The following is a 17,651-nucleotide window of genomic DNA, read 5'->3' on the forward strand; positions in this document are numbered from 1 at the left end:
GCATACTTAAGAAACTTAAGATGGCATACATAAAGAAAGATCAGAGCAGGACAATAAGAGTTTTGGGAAATATGACCTAGAGAAAAAAGATGAAAGTGTCAAGGTGATTCAAAATGCAGAAGAAAATGCTAAGCAGACAATACAGTAACATTTTAAAAATAAGTAACAACGAGTTGTGAATAGGAGGGGAATGAGCTTTCTCTGTTTTACTTCTGAATCAGACAAGAAATAGCATGATTAAATTGTAGCAAAGGCGACTTTGGTCAGATACATACAACAAAGTCAAGTTGAACAATACTGAAACATTACAGTGATCTGGCAAGGGAGGCTTCTGGTTTTTAGGAAAAAGACTGGACAAATAATTGGAAGCATGTAATTGGCCTGCCCTTGGAGCTAAGGGAAGGACTTCCAGCCTCCTAAGACCCCCACACCCTCTCAGTCTCCTCTATTAGGATTTGCAATAGAATGAAGTAGTTGTAAAACATTGTAAAACCTCACTTATTTGGCTTAGCTCATCTTCCCTCTGCTCTGAAAGATGTATTAAAACAAGAGTGATGAAACCGAATATTTTATCTGGAGAGACAATACATCAGGAATGCAAGCATAGCAGGAACGAATTATCAGGAAAAAATAAAACAAAAAAGGACAATTCAGAGAGCAAATCACAGTGTCATGTCCTTTTAAAAACCAGAGATCTGGAAAAGTGGTCGTATGCTCAGCACAGCTCCCTCTGGCTGCTACAAGAAGCCTTGAAGCACAACGGTGTTTTTAGGACTTTGTTAATAATTAGGGAAGGGAAATTCAAATAAACTTGGAAAGAGGGGTCTGAACAATAAAGAGCAGGGACAGAGACACCATCGGTGTATTTGGCATAAAGCCCTGGCACTCGTACTAGGGGACAGGATCTAAAAGAGAGATGTGGAGATGTTTGAAAGAGCATGGGGTGTTCAGTCTTGGGGAAAAAAAGAGGCAATCTCAAAATGCTCCACAGAACAAGTCAGTTCTGGGAAACTTGGAGCAGGAGAAGGAAGACAGACAAAAGTTCCTTAGTTCCCCCAGTGTGGCTGAGACATTAGATCAAGAAGGGAGAGCTTTAGGTGTTAAGTATGAGCTAAAAGTGTTGTTTGCTGTATTTTCTACTTCAACTCTGATACCTGATCTTTTGCTAAAATAAGATTTTTTTGAACATTCAACTTTTTTTTGGTGTTTGCGTGAACGTTAGGTGAACCTGAAAAGACCAAGTCATAGCACCTTCTCAAAGGCAACAGGTGCAACTACAGTGGATCCACAAATCCCATCTAACACCAGGCTGGGATTTCCAGGAGCTGGGATGTGGCGCTGTAAGGATTATACGGTGAGCTGACAGTGTCTCATCTGGGATAAAAAGAAAAGCCCTATAACATGTTCCCAATGTGGACATTACTGTGATGATCTCTGGAAAGAAGGCAGCAAGGAAGAGATGGTTCCTGACTTTGAGAAAACCAAAACCCATCATCCACGCTGCCTTGTATTGCTTTCACCATATCAAAACCAAGAAAGAGATCAAGAGCTATTTGATAAAAATTAAAGATGATTCAGGTAAAAATGGTTTTTACTATGTAAGTTTCACAAATCTATCCCATTTTCTTCAGAGAAAATTTTACTGTATCTTTAACAGCATTTTAATGGAGCACTTACTGTGGAACATAATATCATTTTACTTAAAATTAATTTCTAAGATCTTCAGGCTCTTCAGGTTCTGGCTTCAAGGTCAAAATTAAGCCATTAAGGGTACTAGAAACATATCCACCCTGTCAGAAAGATGTACACTTAACTCGGAACAATTCAATTTACAAGAAGTTAGATACTCAAGAGTAACACGATGAAACAGATCAGTGCTTTTGGGTATTGGTAACAGCTTGTTGACAGTGCTCCAAGGCTTTACTGATAGAATTAAGGAGAATATTTGTCAGGCATTTAGAGAGGTGCATACACATTTTTTAGAAAACACAAGTTCTAGGTATCCAAGAAAACCTGAAACATATTCATGTTGCTCCTGGGAATTTTTAGGATCTAACTGTGATAACCTCTGAACACGGGATAAGAAATACAGTATGAGTACAGTACGAGTAGTCCATTCACTTCCATGTGTATGTTATTGAGAGCTGAAGCAAGCTTTGGGCCAGGCACAGTGCCCCAGGCTGTTGATCTGATTTTACTTTCCTGAAGTCACAGGAAGTAAAATGCTTGTGTGGTGAATCTGACTGCAAAGGCTGCCCTCAACTCATTTCTGCATCAGGAATCAGAGTTTAGGAAATGAAGTTTTCTTCCAGGTCATACAGTATCGAATGGAAAATATCCTTAATGCCTTGCAGGTAGTCTATGGAATAAATTAAGAACAGAAAAAGCAAATAAAACATTTTCTTGCCTCGGGGTAGTTAGTTCTATAGGAATATTTCATTGGTCAGCTGTGATGCCATATAAGAGAGAAAAGCTTTTTTTTTCAACATCAAACTGAGTAACTTATATGAAAATGAAGCAAATTGAACAAGATGAGACAACTAAATTTGATTTAATCTAAATATTTTCCACACAAATTAGCATGTTTTGGTATATTGCTGGATTATATAATCGCTTCTAATATTTTATCTTACTTTTTTTTTAACTTTCTATATTTTATTTTTAAAGCTAAGCCCTTCTTATCAAATAGCATGGTGTTTTAATATCTGAAATGTAATTTTGATTAATTTAAACTGAAGTAGACTATATTTAAATAAATTTAAATAAAATTGATTACCTAAATTTAATTTAAAAGAAATATTTTCCTATTTTCTTTCCTCGTCTAAAACTGTTTTCTGGGTCTGATATATATTCATAGTTATTAATTCCTTGCCTTTCTCCTCCACTGCCTTCTGTTAAGTCATTCGCCATAAATACAAAAAATTGTTTCAAGATGTTAAGGGCTTTTATTGCACTTCTAAAGAGATTTTTCACTCAGATTTTGACAGGGGGAGTAATACAGTGTGAATGGTTCTTTTCTTACTGGTCTGCTGTAATTTAATGTGTGTATGCCTCCACAATTTGATACAACTTCCTCTTGATGCTTTCTGACCATCATCTTTCTCCCCCTCTTTCCCAAAACTCCAGTGTGCTCACCTTCAGGCCAAGGTGGAAATTTAAATTAACATAGCAAACACTCATCAATTCACAATTAAAACAGCAAAGAACAAAAGATGTCAAAGGATGAAATATGTGCAGAAACATTAACCTATTCCACAGTCTGGGGGCAATTCTATTAGCTTGTTGCTTTACATTGCACCAGTATTGGGGCTGATCCTTCAATCCACAGATCTCCTCTCATAAGTCCATGGGTACCTCTTGGGCACAGGACAGACAAAACTGTTTATCTTCAGTAGTGCATTGATACAGCGTGTGCCAGATACCTGACCTGTTTTCCCCTGCTGGACACTGGCAGGCTGCTATACTTGTATCAAAACACTGGCACCATCATGGCTCTAAGCCCCCTGATCTTGAGAAGCTGCCTGAAGGCTTCTCCCCAGGATCAGACATCACAGGTGTGATTCAGGGCAACTATGTTTAGATGTCTGCAATGGAGAGGAACAGGCACCTTCAGGGTACAATTCACTTGTTCTCTTTTCCTCAGAATGGGCCTCAGAAGGGTATATTACTCTCCAGCCAAATGTCTACATTACAAACAGCTACAGTCATAAAATCGGTCTTTTCCCTCTTGGAGCTCAGCAGTACAGCCTCTGTATTTTCCCTGGACTCCTGGCCACCCACCACAACTTCTGCAGTAGTGTAGATACGTTATTTCCTACAGCTGCACTTTCACAGGTGGCTCTAGTTCCCTGCTCAGCTGTCTTGGACTCATCACAGTGACAATAAGCAAAGGCCTTCTAAAATGTTCTGAATCACTTATTGCGATTTCCCCATCCCACCTTATTCATTGTGCCCACACAGAGAGCACACATGGAAACAGATCTGTAAATAATAAAACCTCCCACTGGTGTACTTTGCACTTCAAAAGGCCTCTTGATTTTGGTCAGTACCTTCTGTATTTTATTGCTTGAATTTTTATTTCCTGTGATTTTCTGAAGCTATTGATAAAATCCATAAATTTAAACAAGACTGTTGACCCTGGATGTTCTACATACAATGGCTTCCATCCACTGAACTGCTGTTTCAGGATATTTTTTCAATCCAAACCTGCCCAGTTTCCAATAGCAATAGCACTCACAGTACAAACTCAAGAACTCTGGAGATGAAAGGCTAGGCTGTAGTCTGCAGTGAACTACAGATACAGAAGAAAAAAGCCATCCTGACCTACCACTACTGACAGTTCTGCTTCCGAAAGATAACCTTCTGACTTGTCTTCCTGTCAGCAGCACTCCTGTGACGGTAGAAAGCCTGAGCTTCTCCAGACTCCCCAGAAAATGAGGTCACAGATCATATTATTAATTTATAATGCATAGAAAGGCACAGAAGCCTAGGTATGGAAAGACAAGTTCCTGAGTGGAGAAGAGCATATAAAGAGCAGTGAGTAAATTCTGAATTACCAAAATTACTGGAGGTTCAGTTAATTCATATTAAAACTGTTTTAAGCAGAAGGTTGGAGTACAGACCTTGTGAGGTATTTTCCAACATGAATTATCCTATGATTCTATAAAAAGGCAGTGAAAGAGCCAGTCCCCCTGGACTGGACAAGAGTGCTTTCTGATTTGCTAACAAGCTTAAGAGATGGTGATTTTACTACCTATGTGTTCAATGTACATAAACCAGAAGGAGAAAAACTCTGAAGAAGTAGACCTGATGGAGAAAATGATCCTAAGAAAAATCTTTATAGAGAGAGAATTTTAGCTTTGAGCTAGTTGACAGCTGCTCAATATTATGAACAAATAAAGCACCTTTCATGTGATTCTTCCGGACTGCAGGAAATTTTAACATTCCTTTTTAGCAAAATGGATTGTAACAAAGAAAAAGATACTTTTCTTTTGCTTTCCACTCCCAAGTAAAAATAATGTCAGGGATCTTGAACTAGAGCATACTTGGTGAATGGGCTTTCAGACCTAATCTGTTCCCTCAAGAAGAGTAAATCCAGAGGTGTTATATACTCTTCAGACAATTGCTTTGAAATTAATATAAAAAATTATTTTATTTCTGCATTACAAAAAAGCTAGAAGAAGTGATGCACGTAAACATGTCTCAATGGCTTTCTCCTAAAAGCAGCTAACTTTTTTATAGCTTCTATTCTAAAGAAATAAAAAATTGCATCACACAACTTTAGTGTTATTGATGCTCGGTAGTTGTTTAAATCAGATTTGCACAATTAGTGGAATCATGAGAATGTTATTAGTGACTCATTTAACTGGGCATTTTAAAGATAGTTACTTTAATAAAAGAGTTTTAGCAGATTGATTAAAGACAGTTTATGCAATTTTCCTCACAAAAAAACCACAAAAACAAAACAAAAAACACCCAAACAAAACAGAATACAAAAATGTTAAAAGTGTAGAAAAATATGTTCATTGGAATGTAGCAACTACCAGGCAAACAAATACACTTGATGATACACTTCTTTCAGAGAACATTTTTTGCTTCTGAAACAAAGCCAATTAAAACTAAATATGTGAAAAGAATACACTAAAATTAGATGAGTGGGTTGTAACAGCTGATCATGGGAGATAATTTTCCTGGCAATTTAATTTAAAAACCTAATACCTAAATTCAAGGCCCTACATTTCTACATAAGGAAACCATGTAAACTCAATGTTAGATATGTCGTTACAGAAACAGAAAAATATGGGAAAACTATATATCTTCTTATGTATAGAAGTGTGTGAATGTGAAAAATCCCTGAATATTCTACCATTATTGATATTTATAAAGTAAACTGAAAGGAGAATGTCAAATAAACACATTGGAAACAAAGAGGAAACATCTAAAAATCTGCCAGTCATTAAAAATAACATGAACTTTGCAGGTTGGAAGAGAAACTATAGAGTCATGGTTTCTAGATTTTTCATGTCTGTGTTTTGTTCTTCTGCTATCTACATTTTCACTGTGGAGGTTTTCCTCTTTACGGTAAGTTTTGGATTTAAAATGGTGCTTGACAGTGGAGACTTCAGAAAGAGGAGTCAGTTTCATTTGTTATAAATAGGAAGATCCATTTGAGTCTATTAACAGAAACAACAAGAAGCCATATCAAAGAAAAGCAGTAAGTACTGCACCATGAAGACCTCCAAGAGGAAAGAAAAGTCTTTATACTATTTTGCCTAACAGGCACTTTTAGAGATTCTTTTAAAAGCTTTCACATAAGAATATGCAAGGTATTTCTGCACAGAAGAGAGTTTTGTATACCAGCTAAGACTTCTAACATGGTGACATGACTAACTGGCTGACAGAGGTTTCAGTCAATATGGCTCTCTCAGGAACATTCTTCCCTTAGGCCAGGCTTTATTAAACTTTGTTTACAGCATCACTTCATTATTACTTGAAAAGCAAGAAACAAAGACGTAAATACACAGTAGATAATGTTGCATTTAATTTGGGCCTAGAGAGCCATAAACTGAAGTCTTTTTCAATAAAGTCTGTGCACTGAGGTAATTTGACTAGCTTTATTTGCAAAGCGCTTACCACAATAAATTACAGTTAATCCAAGCCACATAGTGCCAATGCTCCACTCATTCTGTGACTGAATTAACCTGGCATAACAAAGAAAGGAATCAGACAATGAGAGTGCCTGGAGACTTTGTGTCAGGAGTGGATGAGAAAGGGGATTTTCCTTTCCAGATTCATTCTTCCCTCCTGGGACTACTTGTAGGAAATGCAGCCACACACCCCTTCATGCTGCAGGGGAAAATGCAAATTTTCCTAGACCAAGAAGGCACTGCAGCCATTTGAAATCATTACAACTTAATGCTGTAAAAAAAAAATGCTGCCTTTTCAAAACAAGTTCAACACCAAATCATCAGCATGAATGACAATGTAAAATGTACTGCTGGCATTTCTATATACTCTGTCTTTTTGTTCCCTACAGACAGCTCTAGATTTCTTCTCATTAAGCCAGAGCTATCAGGGAGTGTCACAGCAAACCAGTCATGTCACCTTTGGGCAATGAAAGCTCTCACTGTGTATTAAATGATTGTAGCCTTCTGCATTACACTTGTTCCTGATGCAGGCAAAAAACACCTCAATAATAATTGCAGTTTAAGGCCAATTATTGTAAAGGGAAAGGTGACTTTTGGCATATAGGGGACATCTCACATGTAACCTTCACAGTTTTTTTAAAATCTATTGACTGTTTTGTTGTTTTTTTTTTCCATGAGCCTGGTGTCCTTCAGAAGGTTTTTGACATTCTGATTTGTGAAAACTGCTTACAGGAAACTTTGGCAAAAAAATCCTATTTGACAGTTCTGAAGGAAAAGAAGTATCTCAGAGGCCTATTTATCTCTTTGTCAGTTATCTACATATTTTCTATATTACCTCCATACTCCATGAAAAAGCCATCCTTTTTCCAAATATAGATACATTTTTCAGCAACAGTATCTTAGTCTACTAGCTTTACAAAATCCTGTTAAAGACTAGAATTCATCAACTCAGGAACATACTCATTTTCATTCATATTTCATTTCCCTCAGACAATCAAGAAGGTTACTTTTAACAACTGCACACTGAAATTTGCGTTCAGGCTCTATCCATCCAGACTTCCATGTACTTTCTCAATGCTCTTTTCTAAATTGCCACTGTGCTAGACAGTGGACATGGTATCTAAAATGTAAATAATTTTCTTTCATAAGCCCAGGCAGCAGAAAACTCCTCCACTGTTAGTGACAAGGCTTTTTGGCATAAAGCACTCTCTGGAAAGGGACATTGTTCTGTTTGTACCTATGCATTTTTCCTATAAAACACTATTGAAAAGAGACTCCACTTGCTATTTGCACTAAATAATGAACTAACAACAAATCTTCAGAAGACTAGTCTGTTTTTAACCTGCTCTAGCTGAATTTGGATAAAATAAACTTCTTGATGTTTTAAATTAAACAGCTGGAAACACTTTCACTTATAACACGTGCTGGGGTTGCATTTCAGTCTGGTTCCCTTTTTGCAGGCATAGTTTATGTCACTTGGATGTCTCCATCTGTCATTCATGGATGCAATCAGACACAATGCTTAAACATTAAATAACAAACTGCACCTGCTAACAATAGTATATTCTGCTGTTTGTGACATCCCAGCTCCTGGAAACTGCATAATTTGTACTGTAAGTTCATTAGCTGTAGAAATTTACATAATAATAGTATCAGAAGACTGAGAAACTGAAGAAGCTTATTAGAGTGTATGAAAGTGACCATATACTTGATATTAGTTACCATGTTAGACTAACATTGAACTGTATCTGTGGTGAGACTAACATTGAACTGTATCTGTGGTGAGTTGATCCCAGCTAGATGTCAGGTGCCCACCAAAGCTTCTCAATCACTTCCCTCCTCAGCTGCGCAAGGAAGAGAAAATATAAAGAAAAGCTCATGGCTCAAGATATGGGCAGGGAGAGAACACTCACTAAATACTGTCAGGGGCAAAACAGACTCAATGTGGGGAAATTAATTTCATCTATTATCAATCAAATCAGAGGAAGATAATGAGAAAGCAAATCTTAAAAAGACCTCCTCTCAACCCTTCCTTCTTTCCTGGCTCAACTTCAATCCTAATTTTCTCTACCTCTTCCCCCCAAGCGGCACAGCAGGAAGGTGAATGGGGGTTGTAATAAGTTCATCACATGTTGTGTCTATTCCTCCTTCCTTGTTCCTCTGCTCCAGCATGCCCCTCCCCCGCCCCTCACCATGGGATACAGTGCAACACAAACTTCTCCAATGTGACTCCTTCCCACGGGCCGCAGCTCTTCACAAACTGCTCCAGCATGGCTTTCAATCCACAGAGTGCAGTCTGCTTCAGGAACAGGCTGCTCTAGCATGTGTCCCCCATGGGGTCATAAACCCTGCAGGAGACCTGCTTCAGTATGGGCTCCTCCCTCCACCGGTTCACAGGTCCTGCCAGGAGCCTGTTCCAGCATGGTTTTTCCATGTGGTCACAGTCTCCTTTGGGCAAATCCACCTACTCCAGTGCAAGATCCTCCATGGGCTGCAGGTGGATATCTGCTCAACCATTAACCTCTATGGGCTACAGGGGGACAGCCTGCCTTACCATGATCTTTACCATGGGCCACAAGGGAATCTCTTCTCTGGCATATGAAGAAATTTCTCCCCCTCCTTCTTCACTGACCTTGCTGTCTGCAAAGTTGTTTCTTGCACATATTCACACTCCTCTCTCTGGCTGCTGTTGTGCAGCATTTTTCCCCCCTTCTTAAATTTATTATACCAGAGGCACTGTCACTGATGAACTTGGCTTTGGCCAGCTGTGGGTCTGTCTTGCAGCTGGTTGGCATTGGCTCTGAGAGACACAGGGAAATACTCTAGCAGCTTCTCATAGAACCCACCCCTGTAGTCCCCTTACTACTAAAACCTTGCCATGCAAACCCAATACAACATTTGATCTCCAAAAACCAAGAAGACCTATTTCTATCTGAATGCCAGTTTGTCCTAATGAGAAGGCTGTTAGCCATAGGCAACATCCCTCATGCTTGCAAAGTATGGATTACCAACACATGTACAGTTGTCCTAGGGCTTCCCAGCATATATCTCACACAGTGGATGCTCACATACATCTTTCTGTCTGCAAAAAAAAAGCTCAGAGGACAGCAGATGCAGTTTTGATGGTGGAAGCTTTCCATGGCCACCCTTTTCTCTAGTGGATAGCGGTTTTTGGTATGTACAGAGTAAGCTCAACATGACAGGGAAAGGATATGAACATCAAAGGAAAGCTTAGAAACCAGGAAAAGATTCTCCAGTTGACCTGCAGCTTGCTCCTGGCCACCACACGAACTCTCCTGGCAAGCTGCAAATATCTGTTGGGCCATAGGCTGTTGTTTCAAAAACTGAATAAACTGATGTCACAACTGGAAGAGAAACTTGAAAGCCAACTCCAAAGGCACTGAGATTTTATTGTGCATTGGTTCTCAGAGGACTAAATTACGTAAGCTAAATTTATAAAACACTTTTCTGCACTCAGTTCTGTAAACAACACTCTGGGTCTGGAAGTCAGCTTAATTCATTTCTGCCCATGAATCACACTCAGCAATAACGTTTATGTAATGGGAGTCTCATGAACAATTGCAGTGATGACGCACAAACCAGAAAAAAGCATATGAGTCTCACAAAACTGTTTTGGCTCTGCAGTACTAACAACAACAAGAAGTAGTAGATGTAATTTTTGCCAGAAATAAATATGATCATATTTAACTATGCTCAGGAGTACCAGCTGTTGATTATAACATCTCTTTCACATCACCACTTTATAAGCACAACTATATTTAAAAGTTTAGTCTTTGAAGTTCTTATTTTTTTCACACTCATTCTTTATTTCTAACTTTTTTCTCACTTTGACATGGTCATAAGTCTATTTTGGTTTTACACTCAGGGATGAGCCAAAAGTCACAGAGACACTATATTGTGTGCCCTTTCTGTCATCTGTAATTTCTCTCAACATTCATCATTTTAAACCAGGCTTCAAGTTGCTGCTAAATATGTTTCTTACTGAGTACATGTTTCTAGCTATCAAAGTCCTGTCCCATTTGCACAAAGTTACAGCCACATTAAGAGAAAACACTTAGTAAAACTCCTACTGCATCGCCATGGAGCTGTCTACATCCGTTTGCAAACTTGAAACGTCATGAAATAGTATTATCCTATAATTACATTGCATCAACTAATGAGAAAGATCTCTAAACATAACTTAGAGACTCAGATTATACCTGCTAGTAGATATTTGTTCATACAACAAAAGTGAAGCTTGTACTTTGCTTTTCTTCCCTGTCTTCTTGGGTTTCTCCAGAAAATCCCTATTGTATACTTCTACTGTCTATTGTATGCACCAGCTGCATATCAGCTGCCAGATGTTACCCCAGAAATATCAGTTGCTGCTTGAGGCAGACAGTGAATGCAATTAGAGATGCCCTGGTGACAGTTTGACACTTACCATGGCAATGTATACATTTTTAATTGGGCATGTAATACAAAACCCACACAATTTGGATTGTTCCTCAAAACTGGACCTGAAAGCAGCACACAACACTAACACCTTTTTTCTGGGAGGTGCAAAGATCAATGTGTGGGCAGAAGCCCACATTTGTAAAATATCTGAAACTAGTTTCTGAAACATGTTCCTCATTCAGTAGTTGTGAGGAGACCTGCTTTTTAAGGCAGTAAGGAAAGCTAAAGCTATTGCTTTAAAGCAGTTCATTGCTTCTATGCTAAAACATTAGTACAAATAAATATGCAAAATCTATATATAAAAGGGCCCGAATATTACATTCACTATTATATGATCACTTCCCCTTTACTACATTTCTATGTATCAATTTCTACCAGCATATCAAATGCCTTTTCAAATAAACTTACAAATCAACAGTATCAAATCAACTTACAAATTATAAATTAAAAACTTTGGACACAATCAGTAAGCAAAATGTATCAAGTACGTTTAGTAGTAGAACTACTCTGTATTAATTAGTTTAGTGCAGTCATGAGAAGCAAAATAAAAAACAAACAACATAAAAACATGCCAAGTTCAAACTAATTGTACTCTATTCCAAGGGTGATATGACCAGATCCTACTCAACACTAGATTAATTTTGGATACACAGTATTTACTTATATCTAAAATGACCTTGTTCTTCTCTTTGCAAATTACAAATCCAAGGGTTGTCTGTGCATGTTCATCCAGCATAGATTTCTTTGTGCTATCTTACCTCTATTCCTCATTTGCATTGCATCTCAGTCCAGCTTAAACAGGTTGCAAGTGAACAAGTTATGTATGTGAGCTGCTTCATCCTGGCTACCTCTGTGCATGCTCTATTAGTGTAATATAATTTAAAGAACCTTGCTGAAAGATGCCTGTAATACTGTATCCATGTACCAGCACAGCATAGTTACTATTTACAGCAATTTAACTCCACCTAGCCATTTAGGACTAGGATTAAAATATATTAATTGAAGCTATAGGAATAATTTGGGGTAAGTAAATTTTGCTGGATTTTGGACAAGAGGTTTAATTTACAAATCTTTTTTGTGAAAAATGTCATGAGACCAATGTAATTCTGACTCTGCATTCTCACTTGAAAACACAGGTTTTTTCCAGAAAAATCTTGGGTTTTTACAGTCCCAGAGAGATGAATATTTGGAATAACAGACGTTAGCTGTACATTGTCTTTACACAAAGGTGATCATAAGTTATTTTAATTTTTTTCTTCTGAGTGTCAGTGGGCTGACCTTAGTCTCAGGTTTATCTTGTATTTGGATAAATATGAAAGATAAGCTCAGAAAGTGGACAGTAGTACCTTGTCTCCTGTTGCTCTCCATTTGGAGACTGCCTTCGTGGTTTTACCCAATACATGAGTTTGTTCCAATGAGTATTAAAAAATAAAAACAGTAGGGGTAGGGTTATCAAGAATCCTTGAGCCAAGATACTGCAGTTATTTGTCTCAATTGTGAGACGTGAAAAAGGACAACTCAATACAGTCTCTTTTCTTGTAGTGACCTATGTTTTCAATTAGCTTACCTAGAGCTCCTATGCATGCAGTAGTCCATGTTGGACTGACATGGATGTTGGATGACACAGTCATCCTATTCAGACCAAATATATACTAAAAAAGCAGTGAGAAGGGTCATAAAAATATGTATGCTCTTCCATTCAATTAACATTCACTCTTACATGTTTTGTTTTCTATACCTTCACTAATTTAATGATCAGTTCATTGTTCTGGGATCCCCTCATTGTTTACTACTGGTTATAGTAAATCTGGCAGACCTTCCATGGGAGAGTGTAGCTGTGGTGTAGCTGAGGAATGCGAATGTAAATTCATTGTGGAATATCTGCAAAATGTTATCACTTCTTGCTAGAGTCAGAAATATATACCTGTTCAGACCTTTCTCAACTACATGATCTTGACATTTTGCTTGAAATTATCTCAACATTTATGAACTCATTTCAGATCCACTTTCTCATTTCATGCTGTTAAGTGAACACTTGGCTCACTTCACCCACCACTTTCTGTGTATTTTCCTGTGCTACACTTGTCAGCAAGTCACTGCAGTGCATTTTTCTCTCTCCACAGTGTGTCCAAGGAATATAGTTTTGAAACTGCAGTGTGAACAGCTGTAAATTTTCCACTCTGGCACTGATTTCACATTAAAAAGACAGGTATAACACAATTAAGTGTCAATATGTGAATGGCCACGAGTCAAATGAGAGTGATCCAACAACCACAAAAAATTCATGGAAGGGAAAAAAAATTATCTCAGTCCAGCAGTTGCAGCCTGTTGCCTCTGTGGCCAAAGCTGCAGACAATTCTTTCATTTTATCCAGAAGCAAACTTTTCCCACTGGAAGCAATATAATATATATTATACATTATATATTAAATATTATATACGATATATTATACATTATATACTATATATTATATAGTATATATTATATTAACAACTACAAAACAAAACTGCTGTTAAAATCTTCCAGAATTGAAAGCCAGAATGATGCATAGTGTCATCAAAAGGAGAAGTGAAAATAATGAGGAATAATCTAGGCATTAACTGTTCACACTGCTTTGTTTAAACCTAAGTTTTATGCAGCACAGTTGTTACTCTGTGGGGAGGGGGAAGGGAGCATACCAAGAATGTACTTATTTCCTTCAGGATTATAATTTAATTTAGAAACTAACATGATCATAAACTATACATGCTAGAGTTTAATTTTAGGTCAGAGTCAGATGTGAAAAAAGATTGCTACCCTAGATTTCAGAAACATTAGCCTGAGTCATATAACACAATGTCATTTTAATCATTTTGAGTTTAGAAAATGTGCAATTACTGATGCTGACAAGAAGTCACACTGAGGCCAAAGAAGATTAATAAGAAATAAAACTACATGTCAGTAGTATAATAGAAACTGAAATGAATAATCAAATGGGCAGAACATTAATGCAGCCTACGCAGCAAAGTCCTAATAAATGGGCCTGAAAGCCACAAGAAAACTTAAGTAAGCACTTAAATTATCAATTTGAAAAAGTTTTCTGTGTGAAGTGTTGCAGTAAGTTTCCCAATACTTAAAATATAAAGTGATGTCATAACTTTCACTGCTGACCTTAATACATTAATAACTGCAAAAATCACAAAGCGGGAAAGGTTCAAAACTATTGAGCAGATATACAAATATGGAGCTTTCCTTCCATTTTCATTTTCTACACTGCCCAAACTTCAGAGATGTCTTCAGCCTCTCTCCTGGCAGGGCAGAATTCTGAGATGTGAAGCTGAACAGCTTCAGCAACATTCCAGTGCTCTTGTATGTTGAGTTACAACTCCTACAGACAGTGGTATGTTTACAGGAAATGTAATAATTGAACAACAGTTGCCACTGAAAACACCTATCAACTATAGCAGCACTGAAGATTCCAGGTCATTTGAAGGAATAGTTTATGATAACTTGTTGATATAACCAACGATATGCTCTTATAGACTTATGTTCACCAGTGACCATGTTAAGTCCAAAACAATTAAAGAAACAGAAGTATTTTCATTATTCTGGAAAAAGAGTCCATTTTTTCCTCTCCAATATTCTCTACAGAAAGGTGCCTTTCAAGTACACATGCAGAGTATCTACACATATACGAGGAATTCAGTAAAAGAAATTGAGAAAATGTACAACTACGTAATTGACCAAAGCCTGTAACCTGATAAATCTTCTGCTGTTTCCATCAGTGGCTGCATGACAATGCATAGTAGCATTAGTGTGACTCGAACGAGCACAAATAAAGGTAAATATTCAGCAATTTCTATTCTGCACAGAAGTGCAACTTAAGCCCGGTTTAAGCACACAAGTTTAAGAAAGAACATAGGGTAGGCAAAAGAGATTATGATCTCTTTAAGCCTTGCTCCTGCTACCTATCACATCATTATGTTTTTAGACTCTTTAAATTCATTCTTACACCCTTGTTCAGAAAATATTTACTATTTTAGGACATTGTGTTGAAAATAACATTGATAGAAATTATTTATATGTACTGTCCAATTATTTCCGTTTTTAAGATTAAGACAGAAGGAAATATTTTAGGCTGTTTTCAAGCTATCAAAATACTGCTGAAGTCCCTGTGCCTAAGCTGACAGGCAAGTGAAGGCAGCGGTCTGGTTAGGTCTCTGGAAGGAGTGTCAAGAGCCTCAGCAGAGAGCAGGTAGCTAAAAGAAAACACAGGTGTAGAAATGTGGATTTCCTTCAGTAGACTTCAAGCCATACAAACTCAGCACTTGTTTTCTCTATTGCACAGCAAAGTGGATGAAATTCTGTGGCCTACTTGTGCATATGGTTGAAAAAGATGACTGTAATGGCCTGTTTTGGCCTTCAATTCATCTGTCTGATCTTCCTTTAAGCTATGTTTTCCCACTGCTCTGGCAATAAATAGCCTATATTTCGGCATGCTTAAAAGCATTTTTCCATTGTTATAACACAGTAAAGCAGATTCAGAGTAAACAAAACTCATAGCCTCGAATTCTGCACAGCTTTAAACATTGGAAGTTTTTTTTCAAGGAAGCTCTCTTACTTCTTTTTCCATTTGAAGACCTTCAGCTCTGATATTTCTCTCAAATACTTCCCTCTTTTCTGTCTGTGGATTAGATTTTCTGTATACCAGGATGTAGTCAATTCGACATTTCCCATCTCTAAAATAGAGTCCATTGGTTTTGTTCTTATCAGGTACTTCCTGTAAAAAGAAAGTAAAACGTTTCAGTAATATTAATTTGTCTTGGTAATTACTGCACTACTGTTAGCATCAGCAATTTTCAGTAATACTCAACATGAAAGACAAGGAATCAGAACAAGCTGTTCAAGTTATTAGATGCTTCATAGAAGACCAGGAAGTGGTCTTAGACAGATGTTTCGTCATATAGGCATGGGATAGGAGAGACTAGAGAATGCAAACAAATCTTCCTTCCCTACCACCCTCCAGAAAATTAGGAACAATCTCTTACATATAAAATAGAGATTAGTGTTACTGAAGCATAAATTTAAAATTGAGAACTAACTACAGTAGAATGTCTTTGTACATGTGCGAAGAATAAACAATAGCATGAAGATTTACTGTAGCAAGAAACACTAAGACTTTGCTAAGAATCTCTGTGTCATTGATTTGCAATTACTATGATACCTCTGCCTCACAGAACACAAAAAGGACATGAAGGTCCAGTACCCATCTCATCATATTTCATTAGACTAATTACAGGGTATTCTGGGCTCATGGGATAGCTGAGACAGCCTCCCAGATTTATTTGAAAATAAATCTTTGTATTTGGTCTAACACAGTAAATACTGTTTCTTGGCTACATCCTGCAAAGAATGTGCCTGTTCAAATGTTAGCTCTGACAGACAGAAACAACTTGATTTAACTGTCAATAAGAAGTCAAGCAGGTCCCTCTCCTGAGACCAAAATGCTGGTCTCTTAAGAAATCTGTGAGGCAAAACTCTCTACAAATCTCCCTCTCAAAGTAACACTACTTCCACATAATACAAGTCCTGCCCAGGGATTAAGCTTCTGCTTTCAAATAATTTGAAATTGTGTGGCAGTTTGTGGGCTGGAGTGTTTTGTACAAGAAAGGTGCACTCTGAATGATAAATGGAAACAAACAGCACTCTGTCAGAGCAGTTTAATGAGTAGGAGCCTTCAGGGACCACAAGATCAGTCAAGCTCCAAGTTGAAGGAAGAGTTAAGCTAATTCCTCTCTGTTCTTTTCAGAATTTCCTGCCAGAAATAGCCATGTCCTATAATAGTTGATCAAATTTCTGGGAAAAAAAAAAAAAAAAGGAAAGAAAGTATTTTGCCTTTCACATCTGGGCACAGTAGGGAATTTTCAAAATACTCTCCCTATAGGAGAACTGCTTCTTAATTTAAATTGCAAAATATGAACATAGTAATAGGACACGTGATTCTTAGAGGGGAAAAAAAGAAAGAAAGAAAAAGAATAAACCCATTCAAAGAGCTTAGCAGAAGCTACATTTCTAATTCTCAGCAGACCTTTTGATTAAATGGAAAAAACAATGAAAGAATCCCAAATATCCCATCCCCTTGGTACATCCAGTTTATTGTAGGCAGAAAGCAAACATTTCTAAGATTCTTTTATTGCAGTGCCCGACTCCTGACACATACAGACTTGATATAGTGGAACAGTCCTTCGAGCTGAAAAAGAAGGTGAGCAAAAAGATTTAAGCCCTAAGGAAGTAACGGTAACAAACTATTTATATCTATACTGCATATCGTGCTGACAAATGATATTATCAGGATATCAGAAGTATTTGTCACAGACCATTAAATATGAAAACAGCTCAGGAAGCACTATTTATTTTTTTCAGTAAAATGTTTGTGTTGAGAAAATGTAAAAAAACCAAAAACCCAAAGGTTATTTCAGGTTATCTCAATAAAGGTAGGGTGCTGAAGGAGATTTAGAGGTGGCGGGTCAGCTTGGTTTTCCTGGTCTGATTTCTAAGCTTCCTGCT

The 17,651-nt window shown here is 37.4% G+C and overlaps 1 protein-coding gene across 1 annotated transcript in view; it reads right to left on the bottom strand.

The window, feature by feature from the left end:
• Positions 1–17,651, bottom strand: part of ANO4 (anoctamin 4) — a 190,764-nt gene that overhangs the window by 79,073 nt on the left and 94,040 nt on the right. Inside the window, exon 5 of the mRNA XM_009999042.1 lies at positions 15,706–15,864. Within this exon, the coding sequence (XP_009997344.1) occupies positions 15,706–15,864 (159 nt within the window). The remainder of the gene's footprint in view (positions 1–15,705; positions 15,865–17,651) is intronic.

Source organism: Chaetura pelagica, unplaced genomic scaffold (assembly GCF_000747805.2).
Source record: "Chaetura pelagica isolate M959 unplaced genomic scaffold, ChaPel_1.0 scaffold725, whole genome shotgun sequence".
Classification (NCBI taxonomy): Eukaryota; Metazoa; Chordata; class Aves; order Apodiformes; family Apodidae; genus Chaetura; species Chaetura pelagica.